The following is a 25,979-nucleotide window of genomic DNA, read 5'->3' as shown; positions in this document are numbered from 1 at the left end:
TACCGCCTATCGATTGCTTCTGAGTTGTTGAGAAGGTGTGATGATAACCTGCTACGCCAGCATTGCGTGGTTTCTTCGAGGCTGTAGGAGAAGTGTGCTAATGCCTGTGATTATAGCGTATAGTTCCTTTTTATATCACTCCTGTTTATATCACTACTGTGTGCCCTGTGCTAGGTTCACTCTCTGCCTGTTTCGCTCTTTTATACCTTCTCCCAGCGGAGCGTAGCGAACCGGATCATCATCTGATTAACCTGCCTGCATCTCACTGTTTTCTCTCTGTAGCCCTCATGCCTCGTTGTGTTTGCTTTTGCTATTCGTGTTTTCTTGCCCCTCAAGCTGACACAGGGCATTCGCACGACCCTATACGTTTGCATACAGCTCTGTGTTCGTGACTGCTGCAAGTTTTCTTCAAAACGAAGCTATCGTTGCCCAGCGCACCACGTTTTCTCATGTTTTGAACTCTCAAGGATATATTTGCATGACTTTGCTTGCTTGTGAGGAAGCGTGGCTGGACAAGAAGTCGCCTTTCTGACCATGATTTTGTTCCCAAAATGAAGCCACAAGCATACGGCAGATTGGTAGTTGAAAAAAAAGAAGACCTTGAGAACACACATAATGATCTCTATCGGCCACTGCTTCTTTTAAAGGCTAATTAGCGAACGCTGCTCGTAAACAGCATTTTTTCTCCGTTAACTATTTTGAAAATTGTGGCCTGACACGACGAAGAGAAGAGTTCAACAATATCGCACTTCGCAGTTGTGTTGCACACGTATCTCGATATTTTTGTTGCACTTTTGCTTTTCTTGTACAGATCCCACTTACTATGCTCCCGTATATATGTCACGCATATTCAAATATAACAGCATATACTGACGAGTCGACGCATATACATATACATTTTACTGATACTAAAAAATCACCTGCCATGGGCTTCGCTGTCTACACGATTACGCAAACAGCAAATGGTACCTCATATCTCAACTGCGACAAATATGCGCTTTCAAACGCATTTTTCATCAACCAACACTATTTGCCTCTTTCAGAAGCAGCAATTTTATTTGGCTTTCTTGCGCGCTTCCGTGCATATAGGCTACTTATCCGCTAGCATGGCTACTTGTGACGCATCCGTTCTCTCGCGGTATCATTGGAACATTGGTCGTCTAGTCTGACGGTTGCAATGTGCATTTGTCGAAGACTCCTACGCGTCTCTTGTCGACACGCATCGAAACGCTCTTGTTGCTCATGAATATTAGAAATTTCGGTGTCACGTACTTGAAAGTATATTTATGACTACAGTTACTGTCCATATGGGCAAACAAATGTATTAGCTTCTGTCGCAGCTTAGTTTGGTTTAGAAATCTAATATCGAGTTCTTCATTTATTCGTAGGAGGCACTCACTCGAGTAGAAATGAACGAGTTGTCAACTTCTCGCCAACCAAAGTGATTGGGCACCTGATTTTATTATGTGCTCTAAAAGCAGAGCACCGAAGTTATATATACGTATTTAATTCCGATGAAAACTTGCCATAATGCAAGCCTTTACTGGGTGTTCCTGTAGGCATTACCTTCGGCTAGCGTGCATTATATGTGCGCCGTTGGCCCTTACTGCGTGCACCTTGAAACTCAGAAAAGCCTACTGTATTACTTCGGGGAATAATGTAGGCATATAGTTACTGAAGAAAACTGTACCTACTTAAAATCTGCTTTGTGTAGCTCATGATTGCAATAAGAAAAGATTGTAACATACCGAGAACAAAACTTCCAAGGAAGCAAATACACGAAATTGCTACTACGACATAAATAAAGTACATGAAGGGGAATATGGTGTGCGGAAAGTGTGAGAAAAGATTCCCTAATTTACTTTTAACGCAAGCCTCACATTTCAATTGTGGACCGAGTTGGCTTCTTCGGGTGTCAAGTTGACACGTTCTCTTCTAGCGTACCTTGCACAACGCTTTTCATCTATGTGTGGTTGTCAGTGTATATATCATAATCATCACCCTGGAGCTCCTGGAGTAGCATGTCAGGCGAATAGCCAGGCAAATATCTACAGCTTTTCATTAAAACATTTCTCTCTCTCTCTCTCTCTCTCTCTCTCTCTGTTTGCAGGGCCAACATGTCCTACAGTTTTAGAACCACTGCAAAATATCACCAGTCTCAGTCTTTAGGTATCAAACCCCCCACACCGGCATTCACTCTAAGAAACAAAAAAAAGAGTCCTTCGGCTCTTTTTGGTGACTTCTGACTTGCCACGTGTACAACTCTCTGTAAAGAGACACGTGAACTCCTTGGAGATCATTACACTCTCTTCGGAGAGTCATGAGAGCCAAAAGAGAGTTAATGTGACTCCATAAAGAGAGTCATATACGGTGGCAAGTCAGGACTCACCGAAAAGAGTCACAAATGCTCTTTTTCTTTTCTTAGGGTGTTTTTGCTGACTGCAGCTGAGTTAGTGCGTGGTCACGTCTTTAACAAGAATCACGAGAGTGAGCGCATCTCACCGTAGAGCTTGATGGTTCCCTCCGTCTCGCCCAGCGAGTTCTTGGCTACGCAGTGGTACTCGCCAAAGTCCTCGGGTTTGAGCCTGCGGATCACGAGCTGCATCTGGACCTTGTACATGGCGTGTTGCACCGTTACGACCGAGTACTTGGAATTCTGGTGGATGATAGTGTCCGTGTTGCGCGTCCAGTAGGTCACCGACTTGGGGTGCGACTCCAGATTGCAGTCCAGGGTCACGTCGGTATCGACGCTCGCGCCGACCAACTGGTTCGGTATCCATATCATGGGCGCGACTGCGAGACACCAAAATACGCACGTTTTTACCGCGTCTTCTATAACCTGAAAAGAGGCGACATACGTAAACAGCAAAATAGGCTTGTCAATTACAGGAGCTTCTTGTTTACTACCCTACAAAAGTTGGAAAACGTCGTCGCCACTGACAAGCTGCTCTGCCGTAGGGTACAGAAAGAAATGACATGTAGAAAAGACTATAGATAAGGAAGACCAAGACACATTGCAGACCAACGTAGTATAAAACTTAAAGTCAACGTAATATAAAGTTAAATAAAGTTCGCAGAAACTCAGTGCATCGAGTAGCACGTGTTACTGAGTTAGTTGGTTCATACTGCCCAAGCTCACCATAAACTATCACCATTTCTTTCAAAGAAAAAAAATTACGAGCCATTCCACTCGTTGAATGTGGATGACCCGTTAATCTGCTTAGAATACAAACAGAAGTGACACAGAATTTAGAACTAAAGCCGATCACACACCTTCCAAATAAATCCGAAATGTCTGTCCAGAAATTCCTTTTTGAATTTAGCGTCTGCTCCTTTGAAGTTTCACATTTGAGCAGCATGCCTCTCTTTGCAGCGACTCGCGTCGTCTCATTTTTTGTGCGGCACATACATTTTCTTTTAATATAAAAAGCCTGCGTTTAGGCATAGTACAACGCGGTTTCATCGATACACGTACAAATTTGCTTCATTTGCGGAGTGTAAGAGTGAGTGGTGGAACGGTCCGTGAATCCAGCGACCAAGGTTGGGTGGTGGGGCAGGCCTGAGGACTGTTGCACGGAGGTGGCGAAGACGACTTAAAAGCAAGTCTGGACAAGGCCACAACAAGTGTGTCGCTTACATAATGTGGACTGAAGCGTCACAAAATTGTTACAATACAATATAGTGGCCGCGGTACTGTGCCATCTTCATTTTTAGTGCATCAGTGGTGAGTAGTGCGGTTTCCCCAGTTTCTGTGTCGCATAGGTTTCTGCTTGCTAACAAACGGATTATCCCAGTTATATTAAGCCTCTCTGTAAAATATAAATATGAGGGAGTCAAGCGAGAGAAGCGCTAAGCAAGGGTTAGCGTTACGCTTGCTTGTCCCACTCCCACGTCATCTCTTTTCCGTCTGTTTTCGCGACCGTAACTTATTGTCTGTATGAACTGATTGCACAGAGTCGAATGTTCGGGGCAAGAAAAATCATCTGTATTGCGAGCTAATGTCGTTTGCCAATTGGCCATGACAGAAGCAAGGAAACAGGAAGGCAGGATGGTTAACGAGGAAAGTGTGCGATTGGCTACCCTATATTGGGGAATTGTGCAATGGAAATAAAAAGCTGAGAAAGAGAGCACGAAAGGAAAGAAGGAACTGAGCTGTGAATGCGCTGACGTGTGTGGAATTGCATGACCATTCAGAGGCGTTCGCACAAGCCCTAATCGCTCAAAAACTTTGATGTCGCGTGTGCGCAGAAAAACGTGCCGATGCGCATAAACTATGGTATAAGCTATGGTATAAATATAACTATGTAAGCTATGGTATAGCTATGGTATGGACAGCAAACTATGGTATAAGGTGGTAATCAATCTTAACGATTCGAATCAAGGCGTCTACAATTTGCTTACAAGCTTCTAACCTGTAAGCCTACAGAATGGGAAAAGCGTTACCTCACGACAGTAGGAATCAATATGAACAGAAATATTGATATATATATAGCGAGTGAAGTTTCATCGAAGTCAAGAAACTGAAATATTCTATACACGTCTTCCACACCGGCAATGTCCTGTTCCCTTTTCAAACTTTCTTTAAATGGCCCTTTTTACTCTGAGGGTGACTTTTGCATATTTTCTTTACTGTTTCACGAGTAGGCCTATACGTGCTTGGCATAAAACTAAAAAGTTGCATGGCAGACGCGCTTGCACCGGCTGGTCATCGGTGCGAAAGGAGCGCCACGTGTGGCGGTGGGGCGGCAACACGACCGAAGGATTGCAAAACACGTCGACGGCACGAAGTCACATAGCAGCCGTGTGTAGCTGAGCCTTTCTGGTGTTTTTACCGGCACTCACTATGTGGTGCACCAAGCGCTTTCTATCGGCGCATCTACCTTGTGCCTAGGGTCGAATGATTCGTAACCATTAAACTCAACGCACCCTCAAGAGTGTGAAGCGAGCCAAGACACTCCGTATGTCTTGCTGATGTCGCCGCTGCGCAAAACTTCGCCGATTACGTCACTGTTACGAAAGCGCGACCGATGAGAAAAAGATGGCTGGAGAGATAACGTAAATCTCTAAAACTACACCGCACGAGGTACAGGCATAGCTTAAATTTGCCGTCTAAGATAGAAGAAAAGCATTTCCAAATGCCTGGCACACGGGCGTCTTTTCTGAGATTGGAAAGAGAGCGTTGTCGTGGATGCGTCAGTACTGTAGGCTGTCTCGGGAAACGATAGCTTCGCAAGAATTTACAAAATATGCCGGAGATTGCGAGTCAAGAAAAAAAAAGAGTGTCCCTTATGTGTACGCTTAAGACGACTCGAAGGCGAAAGCCATTTTCTTCTTCTTTGTCTCAGTCGATGTATTGATTCTCCCCTGCCCCCCTCCGAAAGCTTTCTGCCCTAACGTGGATTTGCACTGTTCTCCTGATCGGCCCACATTTGACCAAGCGACGGTGTCACTTGATGACGTAATCAGGCAACGTCACCTTACGCAACATCATCATGACGTCGTAGTGACGCTATGATTACGTCAAACATGTTGGCTATCGGTGACGTCATGATGACGTCATATGGTGAAGTCATCACGTGATGATATTTTTTTTATCACTGGTGTTGACGCCGCCGACGCCGCCAAAGGTGAATTTTCGCGTTTTATGAGGCACATAACGCCTCCGCCTTAAATAAAATATTGCAGGAGCCACACGAATGAGTGACTCCCTTGAGCCTCTTTTGTAAACGTCGAATCGGCGCAAGCTGCACTGTTCTGTAGCTTTCCCGTTGCGTAGCGTCCTTTAAAACACGCTGCTTGAACCATAACGAAAGCGCGTTTTGCCACACACCTACACGCATGCCAGCTGGCACAGCGAGAGACCAGTAGTTTCCAGCCAACTTGATTATTTCTTCTGTGATGCTAAACTGCACGCGGCTAACTGCCGTTACACCCGTGATTATGGAAGGAGTCGCCCAGTGAAAACTTTTTCTCACTTGCGGGAGTAAGCTCCGCTAGTATAAACTTCGTCGGTAATATAATAAAATTTGATTATCATTCTGGCCTTCCACGAAAGTTCAGGTTCGTCGAGCTCCTTGTACAAAGTGTTAGCTAGTTGTGCGTCCAAATAGGGCTTTGTTTATGCGACAGTAAAGTTCAGCTCATTTCATTCCAGTATATTACAAAGCTATCTAGACGTTAAAGAAAAAGAAGAACACCATCCAGCCAGCGGGGCTTCAAATAAATGTGGCTACGGTCGCCTACAACGGTGAACTCCACAAACGAATTCATTACCAACGCGTACATCGGCCACAAGGCTTCCACAATGTTTTAGTCGTTCGAGTCAACAAAGCTAGCTCCGACTTAGACTCCTTTCGCTATGATTGGCTAGGTATGAATAATAGAACATCAATTAAAGCTTTGTAAGTATGACCTTGCCGACTTCTATGCCACATCCACAGTCGTACAGTGAGGATCTCAACGTGAATTAGACCGTGGTTTAGTCATAGCAATGCTCTCGGCAATGAACAAGTGCTCATTCTTGCATCAGGGTACTCAGCCCCCGGGGTATCTAGGGTACCCAGCACCAGGATACCCAGCAGTGATTCAAAAAATAATAAAGAAGAACGAAAGAAGCCAGAAAGGAAAAAACGAAAACGACGCTTTCGTATTTTCATGTCACGTTTTCATGCGCATTTTAGCAGCAGGGCTTACGTGTCTACAAAAACGTCGTTTTCAGACGTTCCAATGGGCTTTTGAGAACGATAGTTTAGTATTTCTTTTTGTTTGTTTCTCGCCCTTAAACGAAATGAGCATGCGCGAACCGTTTACATAAAGGCAGAAAAAACAAACGGGATATCAAGACGTGCTTAAAATCTTTATTCGCGTTCGAGATGCGCGCGAAAGCTTATCTCGACCCTTCCGACGCTCAGCTTGCGAACGCCAAAGCCGGGGGATTTGGGCGCCGACTCTCTCGGGAACGACTCAGCTGCCAGGGTTCGCTCGTCCATTCGGAATTTCTTTTGTCGACGTTGTAAGGTGTGGCAAAGCAAAAAAAATAACACAAACTTATCTCGCTCAAGAAGACAACCCATCAGCTTTAAACGCTGGGTCTCCGGCGCACACTGTAAAATCGTTTCGGCGATTCAGATTTTCGTTTTTCTCCCGGTGTTATCTGTACTCAAATTCTCGCGTGAAGAGTGCAGAGGAAGGAATAAGTGCAAGAAAATACATTTTAAATGATTGAACAAAGCAAAACCTCCTCTGTGATTAGCCATTGGCTATACTCGTGTGTTTTCAATTTCCTTCCTTTTTCGCTCTGTCGCTTATCGAAGGTTGAGCCCTCACAGTACTTACCCTCGTCGCCGTGTTTTGAACCATTTAATTGCTCTTGCCGATGCGCGCTTATCGACTCTAGAAAGAGATAAAGCGGGCTTACACGAAAGAGGGTAAAGTGACAAACAGTGTCGTCAGGAGCGAAGAACGCATAAATAGGCTGCTTTGTTGCTATTATGTGTTACGCTCAGCAGCAATGTGCACAGCTAAAACGCGCTAATGTTAGCCACGGCTGAAATTATCTGCTCGCATGTCTAAGTGTGGCTGAACAGTCAGGATAAGACGTAAAGCGGTTGTTCGCATCCTGTTTTTTTTTTTTTTTACTTTTCCACAGTGGTTCATCTTATCGCGATAAGAATAGCGACTTTCGCGTCCTTCAACTACATCGACACTTTTTTTGCTGCTGCCTTGACGAAGAAAAGTCCACTTGTCGCAACGTTGGCTCCAGTGACGTTCCCTGTTCAAGGATTCCCTTTTTATTATTGTGTACTTTCAACCGGTCACTGTTTTGTCTAACTCATTGTTATCTACAATGTGGCGTTTAATTTCTTTGTTTTGTTTATTTGTACACTCACTTGTTAATTCATTATCTTTGCCCAGAGCTCGCTAATAATTGTTCAGCCAAGGGAGGAAAAAAAGTTGCCGGAAGAGAGCTTGAGCTAACTCAGTACTCACAGCTGACTTCAAGGATGATCCGCTTGCTGACCGAGGGCAGCACACCGTTGGAGGCGATGCACAGGTAGGCACTCATGTGCAGGCGGGACACCTTCGTGATGTTCAGCCAGGTACCTTTCACCGATGGAACTGCAACCGCGAACACACGAACGGTGAGTTACAGCGTTCCACGTGCGAGTTGCTTTCAGTAATGGCGACATAATTGTTTGACCCTCGATTGCTGAGAAACGTGTCCGCGAGTGTAACTAAAAAGAAGGCCAATAAAAATTGTCAGCTCGAATACGAATCAACTGAAAATTTCTTCAAAGTCAACCTGCGAAATCACCGGCTCCAATTCGCAAATTCAGAATACGTGCACTGATGAGATCAGGTGAAATTGTCATTAATTAAACTTTTAATCAATTATGCATCTTGATTATGCATCTTTTAATCAATTATGCATCTTGATTTCTCGCACGTCTAATGTCTGCTTCCCGGAGTAAACTATTTGAACGAGCGAACTCGTACTAACGGCCACAGCGTTTTATGTTTTGTTGTGCTAAGTTTAAACAATGAGAACGGCTGGTACTTTGGCACCAAGCGATGTGCCTGCCCTCATAAACTAAAGAAAAACATCTTAACAACACCTCATACTAGTCACGAGAAAACAACCATGATATCTGAGCGCGCTTACACTTTGAATATTTACTGCAATGGATTTAAAGTGACAGGTCAGTACCTTCGCACTCCCATTTCTGCATTTCTGTGCGAACTAGAACGGGGAAAAAAAAAGACGCGAGAAAGACGACGCAAGGCCTCCACTCCCTGACAGCTAATGCTGCCATGCTTCTCAATATGGACGAACCATAATTTCTTAAAGGTCTCCACTTATTCAATAAGCGAGCACCAGCTTATTACAGCAAGCGAAAAGGAAATTTTGCGAGCGTGCCTCTGGAATGGGGCCAGGCCGGTCTGGAACCTAATTACAAAATCTTATAACGTTTCTTCGTGAGCATCGAGGAGGAAAAAAATAATGCGGAATAGACCGCCAAAGAAATTTAAAACGAAGCTTCAGTCAAAGTAAGAAACCTGCGGCTTCCATTAGCACAAAATTTGACTCCCTTCCTGCCACACAGACGAGACGCGACTTCCCGCGGCGAGCAGAAATTTATTTATGGCTACTTCTTAAGGGGCGCGTTGCGGCCCACGTTGGTGTTAATCACGTTACGCGTCCATTAACATCGAAACCCAACCCCAGCTTATTTTCACTTCTGAGCAATGAATGAACAACCGTCCGGCGCACGTTTACGTTATAGATTTTTTGTCTTTATTCCTACTAATCTTCGCAAACTTCCCGAGATTAGGAACCAAAAAAGAAGAGGAAAAAAACTACACCGTACATTACATCCCTTCATCTGCGTCGGTGTTAGACGTTCATTCTTTCTTCCTTCGCGGTGTTCATAATTGTAGCATTAAGACATGCTCTGCTTTTGTTTCCCGAGACGGCCGGGAGATATCTTCGTGCACGTCCTTAGAGCTCGAAGGCTGACGCCGTAGAAGTTCGCGTCAAGCGAAGGCAGCAAAATGTAGTGCAGAAAGGAGGAAGAAGCAAGAAACGATCTCGATAAAGCGCTCAGCGCACGCTCATACTCGCACAGACATTTTGTTTCAAACCCGGTATGGCGGATATATCGAGAAGGGGAAAGAGGAGAGAAGTAGAGGGAAAGGGAGTAAAGTTGAAGGAGAACAATGGCGGGGATCACGAAGGGAGCAAAGGCCGGCACCGCGGGTCGGGGTTACTGCGGAGCGCGAGAAATTGATAGGGCGAAACGCAAAACTTTTATTCCATTAAAGCCTACCTAATTGAATCTTCCCCTTGTTTCACTTTCGAGTACAGCGCGAGCGGCTCTCTTTTCTAGCCCCGCGCGTTAACTTTTCCCCGTTTTCCACGGCTGCCACGGGGGGAAGCCCGCTGTTTAAGCGCTTGACAAAAGACAGGCCACAAGCAAGGAACAACGGCAATGCCCTCGCTCTGTGCACGTTCGTTTCTCCTCTCCCTCTCTCCGTCTTTCTTTATTTAGCTGTTCTTTTTCTATGTCGGCGCTCTTGTTGGTTCCTTTTTTCGAGCGTTATTTCTCTTGCTTGGCTTCTGATTGCTCGTTCGGTCGTCGTCGTGCGAGGGCTGACACGTGAAACGCGGGAGCGCCACTGCGGTAACCAAATCTGGGACTCGCGCTCATGAGAGCCACCATGTTCCGAGCCGCACGCCCTGCGCTGGGACGCCCAAGTCAAGCACCGTGCCGCACCGTGATTGACTCGGGCATCTAGGGTTTCCGGGGTTCGCTACGTAGGCTACGAAAAGCTTTGCGTTTATCTCGTCGCAAATGACGCGCCGTGTCGTTGAACTTTCGCGAGACCCTTAAATGTGTACCCCTCTGAATCGATTTTGTGGCGATGGCAGTGGCGTTGAAGTAGCAACAGTATTAAGGACACGTATCAGTGACGGACGTCAGCTAAACTTGAGACGTTTTCATGTCGGTCACAAAAAAGCGAAAGCGGAAAGGTGTAATCCGATAGCTTCCCGAGCGTTCACCCTCAAACCGCACCACGTAGTCACTGTAAAGTAATGTGTCTGTCTTGCTTGAAGCATCGATTGATACTATGTCAACAAAGCACGCCGCTGTTTTTACCGGCTGAACTGTTCTATATATGCCATTCCTTGAACGGGCATTTCTCAACACACAAAATAAGACACCTTCCAACATCGTGTTCGCTTTCCGCCCATCTTGCCAGACTTATTCGATGTGGGCTCGCTTTCAGGATACTCAGGTATAACTTAAAGTAACACACACCCCGACAGTAGATATGAGACATTAAGTACACGCAGTAGTGACATTCACAGAAATTTCAGACAAGCCCTGATATTGTACGGACTTTTCGTCCTTGTAGGGGTTTTATGGTTGAGATAGCCCAGATATAAAACAGCTTATGTGCAAGACTTTGTACTGAAATACGATAGAACGCGCCACAAGAACCTTAAAAAAATAGATGCGTAAACAAAAAAAAACACACAAAGAAACACAAAAATAAATATTTAGAAAAAGTTTGCTCTCTAAACCTTATAAAGTAACCATTCTTTTGAATTTGCCATTGTTAATTTTTCAAAGCTATTATTCTTCACTTAATACACAGAGTAACACCTTGATAGCAATACTGAGTCCTCTAGAACAGAGGTTCTCAAGCTTTCTGGCAGGGTTGCCGTTGGTGGCTACTTTGCGTCGAATTGGCTACTTTACGACCCCGTTTGGCTACAAAAATTCCAGGTTGGCTACATGACTACTTTATGGCTACTTTTGACCTTTTGTTTTGGCGCATTAAGTGGCCACTTTTCTTTTTATTTACACATAAAATACATGGTTCCCGGGTTTTGTCGCGTCAGCCGATGCGCGCGCCCTCCCCTTGCCAGCTGGCTGGTGCGCATCGAGACACCACAACGTAAAGTAACCACAACGTAACGTAACATCGGGACACAAAACGTAACGCGCGGCGCACCTGCAAATACGGAATGGCGAAGTTGCGCGCACATTGCCAAACGCGTAGATAGCACGCTGCCCGCCACCTTGTACGATGACGCGCAAGTTTACTCATTCTGATCCGCATCGTGTGTTCTCGCGTGAACTCGACAAAAACAGAGATCCGCCGCAAATTGAAGCTTTAACAAGATTTCGCTGTGTGAAGCGGTACTGGTATTATGTAAACTGTACTAGTGAAATTCGGTCTGTGGCTTCAAGGGAGAGTGGTGTCAACGTTTAATGTTCCCACTGAATTGTTGGCTGAAATGTTCGAAAATTACTCTGTATCTGGCAAGAACCCTAGCTATTCGACATAAGCAATATGCAGGTGCGCTGAATTTGTTATAATTTGTTCATTTACTTCCAATTCATCTGTGACTTGAAGGCCATAGAAGAGGGAAAAAATTCTGGTCTTATTTCTATAGCCTTCCTTATTCAAAGAGGTACCATTTATGGTTTAGTAAGAAAAACTATACTCATAATACCACTGTTTTCTTTGGCTACAAAATTGGCGACAAAGTTAGATGGCATCGCTACTTTGGCTACCTTTAGCGCACGATCTGGCTGCTTTTCAAATGCGCCCAACGGCAACCCTGCTTTCTGGCCTTAGGGAACCCCAACGGCTTTTACACAGTGCCGCGGAACCCCTAACTTTTTCGTGAGCATCAAGACAGTCGAAAGGGGGTGGGGGGGTGGGGGGGGCAGTCGCACAGTGAAACGGCCATCGACCGATACACTGGTCGTAAAGCTAGGCCGGCACAAAGCGACACCTCTTGCGCGTATCAAAGCGCTCGTTGCTCGTTATGATTTTAAAACCGACATAGAGCAGGGGCAAATCACCGTATATGAAAGCTGTGCCACGTGAACGCCGACGCGCCATGAACCACGAATGAGCCATGAGCCGAGGTGCCCGTTAATGTCATTTGGATTGGTTTGAACGCTCACGAGCACGAATGACCAGCGCTCTGTGCGTTCTGTCACCAGGGGTCCGCAAATGTGCAAGTTTCATAGCTCGCACTAGAAGACGAGTCTTGAGTGCTGCTATACCACGTGTGCCTCTCGCTACCCGCAGACACCCGATGTGTGGATGCAGCAGGCGATGGCTTCGTTAAATGCAAAATGCAATGCAAATTTGCTTGTCTATAAATAAATAAATTAGTTGCTAATCGGGGTAAAACGGGAGCGGGTTGCATTCGTTCTGGCCGCTGGCATAACCCGAAGATGTCCTTCACCTGGGTTCCGCAGAACCAGTTTGAAAACCCACGCTCTAGGAATTACCGCAGACGTGGTTTGCAAAATTTAGACAGCTCTTTCTAAAATGTGTTAGAATTGTAGTGTTAATGCTTATTATTTGTTTAATGGGACAGAATTTTCTAAGGTGTTTGAAATTCGATATTACTTTTAATAGAAAACGTGGGTCGATTTTGAGAGTAGTTCGAATGCAGTAAAAAGCGAATGACAGCCCGTTAATTACGACGTATTAAAATTGCTCTGATTTGGTTCAAGCGCACCTTTCAAATTTTCTTGGCAATTTGTATAGAGTAGTTGAAAAGCATATGCCCACAATAGAAAAACTGTTTTTCCTTTGTCTTTCCGTTAATATTATTCTATTACAAAATTTTCACTCGTACCGCATAAACCGGTGGGCTTTTTCATGTATTGAATTGGATCTGTTTAGGCAAGAGACGACTACATGAACGAGGCTCACAAAGCACTGAATGTTGACTTTGGCGTGAACTGTCGGTCAGGAAAGACACGTGTTCATTTAGGTCACCAGTACTCCGCCTTACGTGTATGTGTGTGTGCGGTGGGGGGGTGCCCTATTACATGTGGTTATGTCATCTTTCCTGCTATTGAAGAACCACTCGAGCAAGTGTATACTTGTTATGGTGGCTACCAAAGGATGCCATAAACAAGCAACCAAAATAGCTCCATTATAGCGTAGGAGCACTTTCGGAAGTTTGCGGCTTCGACTTCTTTCGGGGACATCGATCACATTCGTGGGGCCTTGCTTCGCCGAGCTTTTCGTAGAAAATTGTGTTGACAAACGTTGGCAAACAAAGCCACTGTCGCAGCCACCAAAAGCCAATAACAAGACAAAGTTGTTTCGCCTCTACAATCAAGCTAAAGATTGTTCGGCACCTAGAATTCGATACGCGTCAGTCGAATGAACTGCCCTACTTTCACAAAACAGAAAGGACGCGAAAAGCAGATTTTAAGTAAAAAAACAGCAACAAGAAATGAAGATTCAGAAAGGGTGAAGATTTGTTATTTGAGTATAAGCCACTTCGATCTGAAGGCGTAGCTACTGATTGTGGTGTTTTTTGGTAAGTAAATCTCTTCCTCCCTGTTCTGTTATTACCTTTATCTTCCACTGTTTGCATTCTTCATTTGTTCGCACCAAGATAAAAAGATCATCTCTGGGATTTCGTGCAAAACATACACATGAATATTGATTCGAAGTTTGTCAGCGGAAGCACTGTTACCAACCTGCTACGATGAAATAACTTCGTTTTATTGTGTTTACTGTCATCGCAATAGAAAAGAACGAGGACTTAACTGGAGGAATCCTCTAGAATATTGTTATATAATAAACTACTGCGACATGTGATGGTTGAGAAGAGCTGGGACTTCGTTAAGGTATTCATTTTTCTCTTCTTCATTTTCAAGACACTCCGCCAAGAAAGTCGAGATGGCGTACATTCCCAGTTTTCTTTAAAAAGTTCGGGTTCCACCTCAGGTTTTTAAGCCAACGTTATGGGATCAGGCCTGATAGATAAAATAAATACCGCGGCAGTAGTTTGGAGATTGAAACTCGGTCCGCCGAGTTCCTCCGTTTTTTTAGGGGCGAAGCTCCTTAAGGCGGCACCCGTTCGTCCCTCGTAGTCGTCGTAGTAGTCGTAGTGCGTAACCAGTCTTACGGTTTGACCTCCAAGGTGGTGCCGGTGGGAGATTTTTCCTGTGCGTTGTTGAACAATAAAAAATTCGCAGCGAGCGCGTTAACTAAAAGCCGAATTCTTCTGTCTCTCATTCCCCATTAGCAGCCATTGGCATGTTCCAGTAGGAAACGTTAGTAGAAGTACAAGTGTAAGTGTTAGCTAAAAGCCGACTTCTTCTGTCTCTCATTCCCATTAGCAGCCATTGTTTACCTCCAAGGTAGTGCCTGGTGAGATTTCTCCTGTGCGTGATTAAACAAAAATTTTGTTCAAAACGCCGTTGATTGATGAAATAAACCAAGAAAGACGCCAGATGTTTTATAAAAGCAAAACGAAAGAACGCCAGATGTTTCTAAAGCAAAACGAAAAGACGCCAGCTGCTTAACGAAAGACGCCAGATGTTTTCTAAAGCAATGATTTTCTAAACAACGAAAATTCACAGCGTACATGTAAAATTAAAGTGAGCTGCAAGTCGTCATAACTCATCGAACCTTTAGTATAAACGCACCCGATCTCACGTCGGTGATGATGTACTGGGCAGAATTCACGGAAGATTCACGGTTTACCGATGAACCTCCGCAGCTTCGCCCACTCATAATCATTCACTCCGTGGATATGCTGTGATTTTTTTTTTGTTTTTTTTTTAGGCAGACGTCGATGTCAACCGTCTGGCGCTTCAAGTTTTTCATGCATACTTGGATTTTACGTATTTCGGATACATTTACACGGAACACGTGCGCGTTTGAGTCGAAGTCGATAACGGTTGTCTTCTTTGTCAAGCCGCCGTCGCTACCATGTCATCAAGTTGCACTCTCATTCCGTGCTCCACCGTTAACGCGAAGTAGTGAAAACAGAAACTAGGTCATACAGAAGAAGCTCCAGCTCTACATGTGTGCGATGTGATGAGAATGTTTCAATTATGATGATTGCGACATATCAGCAGATTCGCGCACGTGCGTCATTGGTGACCTTGTGCATTCTCGTATATCAAGGGGATTTTTTTTGTGCGCGTTTTTTTTTTTTTAATTTCACACAAGCTTGCGATTTCGGCATACTCTGATTCCCTCGCACACGCGTCTCGGCTTTTTAGTTAGATACCTTAAAAGTGGTGCTATAGAATTTGCGTCTTCAAGCGTGGAAGCGCAGGGCTTTAGACACTAGGCGACAATCGCTCATGTTCCCCTCATGCCACTCTCTCCCTTTGAAGGTTACTGCATTTGCACCATGTTTTTTTTTTTTTTTTTGCATTCTAATGGGCTGCAAAAAGTTGCGCGTCTTCACTCCACAATCTGTGTCTCTTTCTCTTGGCAACGTTTGTGGTTTATCGGGTTCCGCGTATATTACGCGAGTACAGTGGTGTCCGTACATTGCGTTAGAGACCACCAACTGTAATAAACGATGATGGTATTGTGTGCACTGGAACGAGTAACTCATTTTAAGAAGACGGTGGCGTACTCTGCGGGAATCTGCTGCTTATGAGTTACTGAGCTCAACTCTAGATTAATCTCAATACTGGTGATTTTTAATACATTCAATCGCAGCTTCATGCAGTGTTTTCGCTGCCGGAAGCTGCGATCAAAGGCTCTGGCGTCTGTTTTCGTCGTTGGTTGCTCATACACATACAAATAAGTACATCTGCGCAATTTCTCTGAATGCAATGAGCCTGCCACTTGCCCACGGTTATGTTTCGATCACATTATGAAGCATAGATACTAAGGTATACACTACCTCTTCGTGAGCATGATTTTCGCGAAATATTTGTAAGCATGGTTTTAATTACATGTAAGTTGCAAACTTACAGATTAATTGGTCCTGTTTCGCGTGTTTTAGCAGAAGCCGTTGAACAAGCTGCGGCACAAGTATTGGTGCATATAATAGCTACATATTCGCAAAATGGTGCATAACGTTTTTTAATTAACTAGTTTTCGTCAACACTTGCGGATCATCTGACGTTGCCGTGTAAACAATTGCTCGAAAGTTGCTAGTGTAGGCCATTCTGTACCAAGTGAGCCAAACTTCATCGAACTTTGTTTCATGGTTGTCTACAAAGAGCATGTAAACTCTTCACAGACACTCTCATTTGAAGGTGGCAATCAAAATTGTCCCCTTGCGAAAACTTTCTCTTAGTGTCATTTTTGAAGCGAGAGCGAGATAACTTGAGGGGAAGGCAGTTAGGTCCGCGAAACTCCGATGTGCTACCCTACACTAGAGAGAGGGGGTAGGAGAGGTCACTGCAGGGCACAATGTGCTCTGACCATGGTATTGCCTATCAGAGCTTTCAAAGAGGTCAAATTGTCGTCGCTAAATGCAGTGGTTCACGTTTTCTCAAAATTGTCTCCATACACGTGATGAACATTCTTTGTAAGAACAAATTAAACCTAGCGCAATACTATTTTGAGCAGATGTCATAGGCGTAAAGGCCCAATGATGGATAGCTGCACAAGTATGAAATCAAGAGTCTAACGAAAACTCGTCTGGTCGGGAACAATCATGGTCAAAAATAAGAAGTTTTTTTTTTTTAAGTTTTTGGTCAGCGTCTTCTTACTTTTGACCACAGCTGTACAAGTAAATGTGATAATGAGCGATGCTGCGCGAAATTACAAGATTTCTCTCGGTATATTTCAAACTTTCTTCGTTCTCTTATACTACATTCTCCTACCGAGTTACGTGGTGGACTCTGAATAAATCTCAAAACACCTGGCGTGAAAATATGGTTATTTCTTTATGTGACAAAGTCTGTATAAATGTAGAAGAGGTAGGCAATACGAGTGCGCCAGTCATATACAGGTGCCGCCTGCACAGAAATATTCGACGTTTTTGAACGTCAACGTTTGATGTTGACGCTTTCTGTGCACATCTTCAACGATGTACGCACATCTTCAACGATGTAAAGAAAAAAAGAAAGCCGATGACTGACATTCATTCATAACAATCCGCAACAAGTTCAACGTGCAGATGCTGCTATAGATAAAACGCATAACCTACAAATGCAATCCTAAGGTAATCAATGTAATTAAATCCCCAACGTGCCCCAGATTACCATTTTCTGAAATTCTGCGGTCATTGCTTTTTCATTTAATATTCGGCACCGCAAAATTAGATCACGTGCTATCCAGTAAAAGAAGAAAAAAAAACGGAAAATCGTTCAGTTTGCACAAGGGCGGCATTACAACAAAATCTCTTCTTTTCCTCTTTTTCGCACTTTGCAGGAAAATTCGAGCTGATACAAAGTGGCACAGATTTCTTTCATTCCGTCCTCCGTGCTCGCGACAAGGGCACCGTTCGTTTCGTACGTAAAATTTGTAAGTGTTATTTTGCTTTGGTTTTTCCAAGCGCGCAGCTGCAGCGTTGCGAAGGAGCAAACGTGCAGTCTGGGACAGTTTTTGTCGCCGAGTGGCAGCATCGAAGTCGTCTAGCTAGCGTAGAATTCGCCGCGGGTAACAGGGCAGAAAGAAAAAAAGGATAGGGTAGGGGAGGGGGAGGCCGAAGAACAACGGTGTTCATTACGACCATGGCGTCCCCTTCCCTAGGATACGGGGGGAGTCCCATCTGGTCGGGGGTGTTCGTGCCGCCTTGTAATCAGAAATTCAATTACAACGGCCCGACTTCCCTCCAGCTCTCCCGCCGCCGATCCCGGTGCCCTCGCTCACCGCCTTATTTCCGAGCCGGTTCTCGAATCCCGCTCTTTACGGAATAAGGCGCCGAAAACGACTTCGCGACACTTGGACGGCGATGTCTCGGCACGAGTCGGCCGCCTCGGGCTCCCGCGAACCGACTGCTGCTGCCGCCACTCTCGAAAGGAAGCAGCGGTGGTACGCGTTATTGGAGAAAAGCCCCTTGGTTACTTAATGGCAACGCGGGTTTCGAAGTGCGTAAGCGCCGCCGGGACCCTCCGAGGTGACAGCGCCGGCACGCGCGAGCATTGATTAAGGCCTTTGCTCCCCTCAGACCAGTGGCCCCTTTTCACGGAGCGTGGCTGACACGCTCGCACGGGTCGTTGTTAGAGGCTTGCGGAGGAACGGGGGGCGCCGACCGTTTACTCCGCCTGACTAATTGCTCGAGTCGCGTTTCGGGCCAGCGCTGCGGCGTTCGCTCAGCGCGCACGCTGCATGCGCGCGCGGGACAAGCGCGCCGTTCTAGAAAAGAGAATGCCGCGGAAGAAGGAGCAGGCGAGAGCATCGCGATGCGGTGCGATTTCGAGACGACAGATGGCATTGGAACCCGCTTGAATCCACGCAGTCGGGAAGAGTGAAGAGCGAGGCAGAGAGAACGATCGGAAGACGGGCGAACGCGGGGCGAGCGAGATTGAGGAGGGTTTCGAGTTTAATGGCAGGGATTTTGATTCGAAAAGTCGCAGGGCTCCCGAGCCATCTGTGGTTCGCTGTTATCGTTCGTAGCCCGTTGCGGCAGGGAGGTCGGTGCGGGGGTGTAGCGGTTCGCTGCTCGCCTGCTGTTATGGACGCGAGTGTTCAATGGGGGACCGCCAGCCGCTGACTGCGAGGGGCCCTTCTGGAAGGAAAGCTTGTAACTCGAGGCCCATTAATTTGAAAAGATTGCAACCGTTGGCCCCGCCAGAGGACCTCGTTTTTAACGCTCCGAGCTAGGCTTTTTTCCTTCACCAGTGCCCAATCCTCCATTGTTTGTAATGTCGCGTACGACTCTTTGCTGCGTGCTTTCTTCGATCGTGTTGTGCCAGAGCTAGAGGAAGAGAGAGGAGAGAAATTGATTGGGCGTGAGTTTTGTGGCTGGTGCATGGTTCTGAAGTATACAAATTACGGCAACTTGGTCATCTTTTGTTGGGAACCCGGCTAATGCTCTTCGTTTGTTTTAACCTTCGACTTTCTGTACAGGTCCTCAAGTCGGCGAAAAGAAATGTCCCACCACAGCCTTCCCTGATGGCTTCGCTCAGGCCTAACAATTTAGTTTTGTTCACCTTCCTTTTTCTTTCCTTCTTCCTTCCCATTTTTTTCCCCAAGTGGTCCCGAGGTCCTGCTTTTGTGTCATTGGTGGTAAGTTCGGCACAGAAACAAACGGAAGGATTTTCGCCTGGGAAACGTCTATCATTCGCCGCCCTTTCGACTGAGTGCGTTACTTGATGCGTTCAAGCTGGTCGCCAGCAATCTGTCCGCTTGATAAGTTTGTTGCTGTTCGGTGGAGAGAAAACTAGCATAACTACACAACACGGTTAAATGAACGAAAACGACACTTCACTTTATTGCGCAGCATTGTTCGTTTCCTGTATCTAGTTTTACTACAGCTGGTATATATATTGGCCACGATCTATATTAATATGCGTGATAGCTGCAACGTCGCAACCATTAAAAGAAAGCGCGTAAAAGTTACTGTTGCGGCACTACCACCCTCTCTGCTGAAGCTTATTCGTGAAGAGCGCACAACCGACAGCAACCGTGATAGAAACGAAACTAAGACTTCGAACCATTTTCTTTCCCTTCACCTAAAATCATGAGGAACAAACGCCGACTATAAATTAAAATTTCGCCCTGTGGCAGAACAGAAGATAGATACAAAACTTATCTGCGCAAGCTTTTAAATGACAGTGCCAACAAGGCACCTGTGCGGGTCGGCATGAGAGATAACTGTTTAAGCATTTCATTTATTCTTCACGCATGGTAATCACGCACCCGCGATCACTAATATTGACCTGCCAAGCCTAAAACAAAGAACCCGTTCGTTTCTTTGTTCTTGTGTTTGTATAAAACCGCACGCTCACCAAATTAGGGCGTGCATTTACAATCGCGACTGTGTGACAAAATATCAGAGGGTAATTCCCCATTAAACTACAATTTAAGTTCGGTTACGTAGTCTCTGAGTAACGCGACGGCCTACTTCTTCTTTGAAGAAGCGAACGCAGCGTAAAGGACTTCATAAACTGCACCAGTACGGTATTCTGTAAATTTATTGGTGTAACGCATGCCTGTCCGTCTTATTTTCTACCTGCTCGTTTTTTTCTCTGCATGGCGTCGCATAGCTTTCCTAGTTTATTAGCAGCTGTAAAAACACCGTAGATATCACATCTAATACATACATTAACGTGTGCGATAAGAAACGGAAGGCTGCCTACAGCTCTCTCCCTCTATTCTGGTACTCGGTGCTTACTGCAACCAAAATTGCGATGGGTTCGCAGCTTTATATGTGCAGACAAAGTAACGAAGAAACGCGTCTCAAGGTAGCAGCTGGGCATATCGACATTACTGGTAGCCAGCCTCCAAATACCGTGCACAAAGAAGAAATGAGACGCTTACCTATGTATCTCGCGTACATCAGCACGCGTGCCTGATTTACGGGTCTCACTCTGGCGTCATCGATGGTGAAACATACCTGTGTATGCCAGAGCACGCGCAGGTGTGTTTTGTGTCTATACCTTCTTTTCTGCCACAGTGCGACCTTTCAGTGTGTCGTAGGCGTTCGGGTTGTCTTGTTGCCTTTCTCTTGTGTTTGCACGCCCTACTTCCTTCCACGATATGCGATTACATTTTGATCATGATCAAATATAGGGACGGTCAGTAACTTCCGCATTTAGTTTCCCCAGGGATCTGCAACAGCCTTCTAGGGTGGCATCGAAGCGGCCTGTGACGGTTGGCCTCCCGTCGTGCACTGAGCAGCGTGGTCGGCGCTTCCAAATCATGGCGGGCGCTACTGACCTTTCTCGCGGCCGAACGCGATTTCCTGGTCGTCTTCTCTTCTCCACGTGATTTCCGGTTCCGGTGTTCCCTTGGCAACGCACTTGAGCGCCGCTTCACCACCCTCCCGGACTTCGGTGTCTGAGCTGGTGTTCTCCTCGTCTATCTTGGGTGGCACTGCAGAGAAGGAAAATAGGAAGCTTGGAGGCGCAGACAGACATCTCGGTTGGCATGACTGCGTTGGCATAAGATTCTTATGCAGGAAAACACACACACACACACACACACACACACACACACACACACACCACACACACACACACACACCACACACACACACACACACACACACACACACGCGCGCGCACACACACACACACACACACACGCACGCACGCACGCACGCACGCACACACCACACACACACACACACACACACACACGCACAAACACACACACACAATCTCGCGGTTTAACTGATATCCACTTCTCACAATTGAACATTCATTGTAAACCGGATTACACGTGGTTAGTTAACCCGCGAGATTGTTGAGGCGTAATTGATTGATAGGTTTGGTGACGACTGTGTTTCAAAAACCGTCAATTGCTCTTTCTAGGAAAGAGCTCTATTTCTCGCGTCGTCATTGCAATTTTGTGCGAACAGCACACACGGAATGTGTCACGGGTATTTAGCCATATATGTGGTTGCTTACTTCCAAATAAAATATTGTTGTTAAGTGAGCGCTCGTGTGTGTCAAGTCTCTTCTCTGTCTTCGTCTTCTGCGCATTTATACTGTGCCATGTCACACCAACAAGCCCATATTGCTACCCTATTGAGCAGAGAGCTATCCCAGCACGGCAATAGTAATGTACTATTCTGTGTGCAAACTTGTCTGTGTTGTGGAATTGTATCGTTAAACAGGGGTATACCTTTAAAACATACTACAGCAATGACAAGAAGATAGCCTTCGCCTGGGCACTATTATACCAACAATGCAAAACCTGAAGCTCAGAAAGCAAGCTTTACACAACTCAAGGACTAACTGTGCTGTCAATATGCCCCCTGGGGTGAAGCGGCACACTTCTTGTTCTCTTATTTATTTCTTTTGGTCCTTTAACCCCGTTCAGACTGTGTGACGTAGTAAACCGGACGCAAGTCTGATTGATTACCCTTCCTTGTTTGCTTTCCTATGTGCTTCTCTGTCATCGGAAGAACAAGAGAGGGAGAGAAGGAATGCAAGAAAGGTGGGAAGGTTAAGTAGACTACGTCCAGTTTGCTACCCCACACATGGGGAGGGAAATATGGGGTAATATCAAATTAAACTAAGTGGTGGGGGGTGGGTGTAGGTCGCACTTTGAAGCTGAGCCTCTTCGAAAGACGTACTTACCGACAACGTTGAGGTATCCGATCTGGGACTTCATGGGCGACGTGTTGATCTGGCACATGTAGGCGCCGCGATCGCGCTCTTGCACGTCGTGGATGTGCAGGTGCCAGGTGCGGTGACCATTGTGCGTCACCTTGAAGCGGGAGTTGTGTGTTATCACGCTCTTGGCGAGAGTCAACAACGTAAACTTCTCCACGAACATCCAGGCAACCTGCAGCGTTCGGGGAGAAAATGTAATTACCCTGTGCGCCTACATCGTGTAACTTTTGCATAGCCATAGCATCGCTTAATGAAAGCGTCACACGATTGCACATGAGAATTACAGTAGACACAAACGTTATCTATAAGATAAATACAGACATGTGAGGGAGCAAGACGACCTGAATCTCGCATAGAGCGATGACGCACTCGGTTTCAGAAAAAAAAAAGCATGGTTTGTTGTCCAACTGTAGCCTTTAAACATCGATTACTTCGCTTGAGTTCCAGCTATAAAAGTGTTAAGTGCAAACATGTGCTAGCATCTCCCCTACTCAATATTGTCAGCGTCACTGCCACTTGTTTTCTGCAGATATATCGACAAGCTTACTTCATCTCTATTCCCCTTCCCCGACCCCCCAGTGTAGGGTAGCCAACCGGAAGTGTTTCTGGTTAACCTCCCTGCCTTCTCCTTTTTCTGTTTCCTTCCTTCCTACTTCATCTCATCCTGTTTAAGGGAAACTAGTCCAATTGCAAGACAGCGTTCCAGAGGAAAATGCATGCTTGAAGTGATGAAAAATCCTTGAACAGAAAATGTCGCTGGATGCAACGCTTCCTCATGTGGACTTGTCTTCCTCAAGGCAACAACTCTCGTGTGGCTGCATGCCGTGACGAAGACAACCCCACTTGTCGAAACGTGAGCTTCAGCGACGTTCCCTGCTTAACGATTTCTCATTAGGTCTACCGCAGTATTTCAGAAGATAATGCCGACTGTCCATGTGCGTAGCACCTCCAGCGCCATCCTAAACATTTTTCAGGTTGTCCTCGAGTTTATTAAGAAAACATGGATGAGCGATCCTTTTAACAGATACTGTGAACAACAGAGGCGCGACCCTCTTGAGTCACGCAGCGCACGTATAGTACTGGAGGAGTCCATGTACCACCGTCAAAATCGCCGCTTGACATTGCGTCTGCTTCGCTACAGCCTTCGCGTTTTCTTGTCTAATGACAGACTTTTATGACAAACCCACATCATCACCCGAGAGGTGAGCGTAGAGAGGAAGCCCAAGTGAACGTCATCCCATATGAGAGCTCTCCCGACGTTTTTGTAGTGACTGCGGCTAACAAATAAACAAAATATATTTTTGTACACCTTTCGACATGTACGTCCATTCAACAACCTCATCTGAGGCAACGTCGTATGCGGCACGAGAAAAATATTCTTATTCATATTTTAACGCGCATTGTAGGCATGCATGCCGAAACTGATAGCTGTGAAGAAGTGATGAGATACATGTGTGAAGATTTGACACACATGTACCGCAGCGACGTCACTCTTGATACTTGAACTGCGTGATCTGCGTACGTTGGGGCCACCGCTTGGAGCTAGCGCGTCACTGTGACAGCCACTCGCTTTTAATTTTGATCCGTTCTGCAGTGGTTTCAATTTCGCCTTGGCGGCGCAAGCCCGCGAAGGAACAACTTGGAATGCTTTTTGCCAGTATTGTCCAGTTGTCTGAGTTGCGCAAATGTGTGGCCAAAATATTTGCACGACTCAACCCTCGAGCGTCGTGCGACATGTCCAATTTTACGACAGTGGGGAATACAGAGTAAAGAAAGCCACACACAATCGGAAGCCAACCATTGTGTGCACTTTCCCCGTCGAAGTTATTCAATTTCATGGCACGTCTCGCGCCTAGCACTCTTGTAACGCATGGAAGGTGGAGGACGGCCATTCGCACCAAGCCTGATTATATTGCGTAAGTATAGCGCCCAAATGTGCTGCTTGCGTTATTAATACTTGTTTATTAGGGGCGAAGCTCCTTAAGGCGGCACCCGTTCGTCCCTCGTCGTGCTCGTAGTAGTGAGTAACAAGTCTTACCCTTTGACCTCCAAGGTGGTGCCGGTGGGAGATTTCTCCTGTGCGTTGTTGAACAATAAAAAATTCGCAGCGTGCGCGTTAACTAAAAGCCGAATTCTTCTGTCTCTGTAGAAGTGTAAGTGTTAGCTAAAAGCCGACTTCTTCTGTCTCTCATTCCCATTAGCAGCCATTGTTTACCTCCAAGGTAGTGCCTGGTGAGATTTCTCCTGTGCGTGATTAAACAATAAAAATTTTGTTCAAAACGCCGTTGATTGATGAAATAAACCAACGAAAGACGCCAGATGTTTTGTAAAAACAAAACGAAAGAACGCCAGATGTTTCTAAAGCAAAACGAAAAAGACGCCAGCTGCTTAACGAAAGACGCAAGGTGTTTTCTAAAGCAATGGTTTTCTAAACAATGAAAATTCACAGCGTACATGTAAAATTAAAGTGAGCTGCAAGTCGTCATAACTCATCGAACCTTTAGTATAAACGCGCCCGATCTCACGTCGGTGATGATGTACTGGGCAGAATTCACGGAAGATTCACGGTTTACCGATGAACCTCCGCAGCTTCGCCCACTCATCATCATTCACTCCGTGGATATGCTGTGATTTTTTTGCCAAAGAAGGACAAATCAGTTTAATCATCGTAGAAAATCACTACAAAATTATTTCCCGAGGCAATACTGCGGTGATTAAAAAAGTTATGAAGGAAAAAAACGTACCGAGCTTTTCACGGAATAAGAAGCCAGGCAGAGGGAAAAAAGCGCTTGTCCTTTGTGTTTTTGTCGGTTGAAAGGTTTGCGTTGTTTTGTACCTTACTAGAATAAAACAATTAGGCCAGCAGCAGATTTTGTTACGACATTTCATGCTGAACGTGAATCTATAGCAGACGCATTTCTTACTCTTACAAAGCATTTTCAGAAAAGCAAGCTCATGTTAGTGACAACATCACAGTTTTAGCGATCGAATCTTCTGGCACAGTGGTACTTTCCTTGACTACATCCACAAAATATCCCATCCAACTGCTTATTTGCGCTACTGTTGATTAAATGTTTCATCGATTCATTGATTGGAACGTCCCTTAGTGATACAGATGCTGAGATGAAAGCTGCAACAGAAGACATCAGATTAATTTTGACTTAGAGTAATTCCTTCCTAAATATTGATACAATAGCATTGATGCATTCAGCCTTCATCGAACTGAGGTCTACAGCGGACGTGAATGGACCTTCCGACGTCGTTCTAAGCAGCAAAACACCACTGCTACCGTGCCCTTGCTGCCGGGTTGACCCATGCAGTCTCGAAGTGAGTGTTTGTTCCTGAAGTGAATAGTCAAGGTTCCAATGACATTTCTCAAATACGACAAGGTAATTTTTATTCTAAACTGACACGCTATTGTTCGAGGTCGTCACCCTT

At 45.5% G+C, this 25,979-nt stretch overlaps 1 protein-coding gene across 1 annotated transcript in view; it reads right to left on the bottom strand.

The window, feature by feature from the left end:
- The window catches only part of LOC119388122 (lachesin), a 194,280-nt gene that overhangs the window by 9,975 nt on the left and 158,326 nt on the right, over positions 1-25,979 (bottom strand). The window contains exons 4-7 of the mRNA XM_037655767.2: positions 22,506-22,713; positions 21,139-21,294; positions 7,990-8,118; positions 2,503-2,793 (exon numbers count right to left, since the gene is read on the bottom strand). Of these exons, the coding sequence (XP_037511695.1) occupies positions 2,503-2,793; positions 7,990-8,118; positions 21,139-21,294; positions 22,506-22,713 (784 nt within the window). The remainder of the gene's footprint in view (positions 1-2,502; positions 2,794-7,989; positions 8,119-21,138; positions 21,295-22,505; positions 22,714-25,979) is intronic.

Source organism: Rhipicephalus sanguineus, chromosome 3 (assembly GCF_013339695.2).
Source record: "Rhipicephalus sanguineus isolate Rsan-2018 chromosome 3, BIME_Rsan_1.4, whole genome shotgun sequence".
Taxonomy (NCBI): Eukaryota; Metazoa; Arthropoda; class Arachnida; order Ixodida; family Ixodidae; genus Rhipicephalus; species Rhipicephalus sanguineus.
Note: the sequence above shows the minus strand (reverse complement) of the source record. Positions and strands in the feature narration are given on the sequence as shown.